The sequence below is a fragment of the Pterocles gutturalis genome, unplaced genomic scaffold (assembly GCF_000699245.1).
Source record: "Pterocles gutturalis isolate BGI_N339 unplaced genomic scaffold, ASM69924v1 scaffold42224, whole genome shotgun sequence".
Taxonomy (NCBI): domain Eukaryota; kingdom Metazoa; phylum Chordata; class Aves; order Pterocliformes; family Pteroclidae; genus Pterocles; species Pterocles gutturalis.
Genome location: NW_010132210.1, coordinates 1 through 5,007, shown reverse-complemented (window position 1 = coordinate 5,007; position 5,007 = coordinate 1). Strand labels below are relative to the sequence as shown.

General features: G+C 46.8%; 1 protein-coding gene across 1 annotated transcript; it reads left to right on the top strand.

Annotated features, from left to right (window-relative positions):
* Nucleotides 1-407: 407 nt before the first annotated feature.
* FEM1B (fem-1 homolog b (C. elegans)) lies at nucleotides 408-2,043 on the top strand (the record flags this gene model as incomplete). Its single annotated transcript, XM_010080831.1, has 1 exon — nucleotides 408-2,043. A coding segment is annotated over one exon (1,636 nt), but the record flags the coding sequence as incomplete, so codon positions are not given.
* Nucleotides 2,044-5,007: the final 2,964 nt, after the last annotated feature.

Here is a 5,007-nt window from a genome sequence, read left to right as displayed (position 1 = left end):
TGTCAATTTTAAGTTTTCTCGCTTTTCTTTCAAGTGTCAGTTGCTGGCAGGAGGGATCCAGGAAGCAGTAATTCTTGTGACTATTCTTCCCCAGACCTCCGGAGGCTGGGGCTGGAGCTTGCAGGGAGGATCTTCAAAGCAGCCCGGGAAGTACAAGCGCAAAGCGCGGCTAAATCCCCCGGCTGCTTTGAAGTTTCAGCTTCCAGCGCTTCTTCCTTCGGGAGGTCTGTGTGCCTGGCGAGTCTCTCATTCTTTTTCCTTGGCTATCCTGGTAAGTTCCTTCAAGTGCAAAAATAGGATGGCTGTAAGATATCTTCTAATGGCTGGGTCTGTGCATGCCTGTCTGTAAAAAGGGGCTTTTGGGAGAGCGTCAGTTTAACTGCTTGTTCCTGTCTTTACGTTTGAAGGTTTGTCATTGACGGAGCCACAGCTCTCTGGTGCGCGGCAGGAGCCGGCCACTTTGAAGTCGTCAAATTGCTGGTGAGTCACGGCGCCAACGTGAATCACACAACGGTGACCAACTCGACTCCCCTGAGGGCCGCGTGTTTCGACGGCAGGCTGGACATTGTGAAATACCTGGTGGAAAACAACGCCAACATCAGCATCGCCAACAAGTACGACAACACTTGCCTTATGATCGCGGCTTACAAAGGCCACACGGACGTGGTGAGGTACCTCCTGGAGCAGCATGCCGATCCCAACGCCAAAGCCCACTGCGGTGCCACGGCGTTGCACTTTGCGGCCGAAGCTGGCCACCTGGAAATAGTGAGGGAGCTGGTCAAGTGGAAGGCGGCGATGATGGTCAACGGCCACGGGATGACGCCGCTGAAAGTCGCCGCCGAGAGCTGCAAAGCCGACGTTGTGGAGCTGCTCCTTGCTCACGCCGACTGCGACAGGAGAAGCCGCATTGAAGCTCTGGAACTTCTGGGTGCCTCGTTTGCAAATGACAGAGAAAATTATGATATCATGAAGACTTACCACTATTTATATTTAGCGATGCTGGAGAGGTACCGAGACAGCGAGAATATCATTGAAAAAGAAGTTCTTCCCCAAATTGAAGCTTATGGCAACAGGACTGAGTGCAGGACTCCTCAGGAATTAGAGTCGATCAGGCAGGACAGAGATGCCCTGCACATGGAAGGCCTCATTGTGCGAGAAAGGATTCTGGGCTCGGACAATATCGATGTTTCTCACCCCATCATTTACCGCGGGGCTGTTTATGCGGATAACATGGAGTTTGAGCAGTGTATTAAGCTGTGGCTCCACGCGTTGCATCTAAGGCAGAAAGGCAACAGGAACACTCATAAGGACCTCCTGAGGTTTGCTCAAGTCTTTTCTCAGATGATACACTTGAACGAGCCCGTTAAGGCCAAGGACATCGAGAGCGTTCTGAGGTGCAGCGTCTTGGAAATAGAACAAGGCATGTCCCGGATCAAAACCACCCAAGACTCTGACATCCACACAGCCCTGGACAACCACGAATGCAATATTTTTACCTTTCTCTATTTAGTCTGCATCTCTACCAAGACCCAGTGCAGCGAAGAGGACCAGTCGCGAATCAACAAACAGATTTACAACCTGATCCACCTCGACCCCAGAACTCGCGACGGCTCCAGTTTGCTGCATCACGCCGTCAATTCCAGTACGCCGGTCGATGACTTCCACACCAATGACGTCTGCAGCTTTCCCAACGCGCTTGTCACCAAACTCTTGCTGGATTGTGGTGCTGACGTCAACGCCGTGGACAACGAAGGGAACAGTCCGCTCCACATCATAGTCCAGTACCACCGGCCCATCAGTGACTTCTTGACGTTGCATTCCATCATCATTAGCCTGGTGGAGGCTGGTGCTCACACAGACATGACGAACAAGCAGAAGAAAACCCCTCTGGATAAAAGTACCACAGGGGTGTCTGAAATACTCCTTAAAACTCAAATGAAGCTGAGTCTCAAGTGCCTGGCTGCCCGAGCAGTACGGATCTATAACATCAGCTACCAAAACCAGATCCCCAGAACTCTGGAGGAATTTGTCAAGTTTCACTAGGCTGCATAAAACCTTTCGTGGTGGTGCTATCCCGGGGCGACACCCGTTGCAGACAGCAGGATGCAGATGTACATGGAGTTGTTCTTCTCTCTTCTTTTGGGTTGGGGTTCCTCTGGATTCAGTCTGCAGCCTCAGTTCTCATGCGGATCTTGGGGGAGGGGGGACATGGAAAAAAAGCCACATCGTTTTCCTGTAGTCAAACCTGATGTTTTAAGATGATGGTCATTTCTTTTGATTAAAAGAATTGCTTCGTTATCTCTTGTTTTTGTAACCAGAATGAAAAGAATCCCAGTGTAACCTGTGCAGGATGTTTTGTTTTCAGTGCACATCTCCACTTAACAGTTTGCAGCCGAATGCTTTAGGTAGATCTGTACAAAGGCACCTCGGAAAGCCCGTGTCTCCATGCTGCCGGGGCAGGAGCTTTGCCAATTTTAAAACTTCTTGGACTGAGGTGGGAAAGAACAATTGGAAATTATGTGGTAGTTGGTTAAAAATGAAATCTTGACATAGAGAGCAGTCTGTTGCTCTCATACCTCACCATCTTTTTATGCCTTTCAGTTCATGCTGAAGATGTTGGTAACATTTTAAAGTTTGTTTTTGTTTTTGTTTTTTTTTTAATTTTGAACAAGAGTTATCAACAGCTACAGATGTACGGAACGCTCTGTTAGGAAATACAGGTTTAAATTCAGCCATCAGATTCATCTAGTGATAGTTGAAATATCAAGCTCTTCATTTACACTACTTTGGAATAACTTTTGAAAAAGGAACTTGCACACTGACCGAGATGAACGGGAGTCATGGTTTCTTTTTATGTAGCGAAGTTGCTCATATCTAAAGATCATGCATGGATACCTAGAGAAATGGATAGGGTATTGGTGTTTGTGTGTGTCCCAACATTTCAGAAATGCTTTTCACTTGTTTTTCTTGTTCTTTCAATGATCAACATTGCACCTTTTTGACTCAAAAGTATATAAAACTGCACTCTTGGATTCCAAATGCTGTATCTTCCTAATGGAGTAGTCTGTCACCAAAGAGAGTCTTCCTTTGGAGCGGGATGCTGCTTGAAGCTGGCTTTTCCCATAAGCGTGGAGTCTGTGCCTCCCTGAATTGGACTTGAGGATTTTTTCATGATTTTTACTCCTTTCATGATGAAAATCTCTATTAAAACTGATTTTTTAAAAATTGTCCTATCATAAGATCTTTTACGATAAGCAACTGATTGTATAATAACGCCGCTGCCTGAGAAAGTGCTTCTCCTGGGTAGAAGTTGCAGATCCTCCAACAGTAAAATGTCACTTGTTTTGACAGGCTACTGAAAGCTCTGGTTATTTTAAATGCAGCTTTTTAACTGTCAGATGATGAAAGAATGTTCTGTAGGGTTTTTTTTTTCTGTTTGTTTGTTTGTTTTTAAACAATCTGGGTAGAACTTTAAGGCGAGATTTGGGCACACGTTTCTATTTGTATTACAAATAAATAAACATTGAATGTGGAATTGGCTCCCAACTCTAATCCTTGTCTAGTGTCAAGCAGAGTAACAGCCGTGAGCGCTGGCTCTTTTGTCTCTTTCAAGGGAAAAGCTTTAGAAATACCCTGTCTTCTGAGCTGCAAACTTTGCTAGAAACTAGATCCTGAAATGAAAAATGTGTCTGTCGCTTGTGTCTCAGGTAGGTTGGACTATTGCACTTAAAAAAAAAAAAGTGACAGTCGAATGTCAGGAAAAATGGCAAAGCCAAATTCATCCTCCTGGGGCCTTAATGCACTGAGTGGATGTTGTGGAGGGGGTGGAAGGTGTCAGTGTCCCTGTAAATTGTTCCCCTGAATCTCCTCCTGCTGTGAGCCAAGATGTATCCGTCTGAAGGCAGCAGGAAAGCTGCGGGTTTGTATTTTGCTGAGAATTTACAGTGGTGCTTTTTAGCCTCGTTGTTGGAAATGAAAAATAAAAAATGTTTTAAGCCGCTGTGGCTCAGGGCAAGAACGGGAGAATGCTTTTAGTCGCCTGTTTTGGGAACACGCACCGGTTATTATTATTTAGCTGGTAGGCGACTCAGTTAAATTTAACGAAGCTGGGAATGGGTGTGTATGTGTTACAGGAGAAAAGACTTTTGTTACACTGTGCAACATGCTTCAGACAGAGCTCCCGTGGCTTGCTGTTCCTTTTTGCACTTGCTCACTGATAACTGGTGATGTGCCTGTAGATAAAAATGGGAGTGGCTGGTCCTGGCGTCTTGGGGGGGAGGAAGGGGAGAGGGCTGAACCCCTGCAGCGACTCATACCGCTGGCTGGGTAACAGTGCTCTGGGTTGGAAATCCTTTCCGTTAAGACAGGATTTCCTTACACTGTTTTGCTTTTCTTGGGGACCTGTTTCTGACATGGGGTAATGTGAGCGCTGTGTTGCGAAATACCCGTATGGAACCGTTCCTGGACCAGACGTGCGTGCTTCAGGTGGCTGTAGGTAATCATAAGGTGGAGGAAGCTGCTCCTCCCACCATTTTCCTTTTTTAATAAGAAAAAAAAAAAGTTACACTGAACGAGCTTGGGTAAAGGCTGCTCTGTTCTGATCCTTTCCTGCTCTTGGCTCCGTTGCAGGGCACGTGCTGAGGTTCTGCTTCGTTTCTGCGATGAGTCCAAGAGAAGTCCTGAAGAGAGAGGACGCTTTTACCCAGAAGCAGCAATAAAACCTCTTGTTGGCAGCTTGCAAAGCACTTTTTTTGGGGAGAGGGAAGGTCTGCGCTATGAGCAGAGGATGCTGGAGCCGCTTCTGCCCCAGGTGTGGTCCTGGGGCTCTGTCCTGGTTCCTGATGCAGGTGGGTCCCTGCCTGTCCACAGCCGGGGAGGTGGCATCCTGCACCTTCAGCAAGCAGGGGAAAGCACTTGGCTCAGTAAAGAAACCTGTTTTCTGAAAACAAGTCACTTTTTTTTTTTTAATGTCATGACTCATGTTTTGTATCTGGCAGGGATTGCACC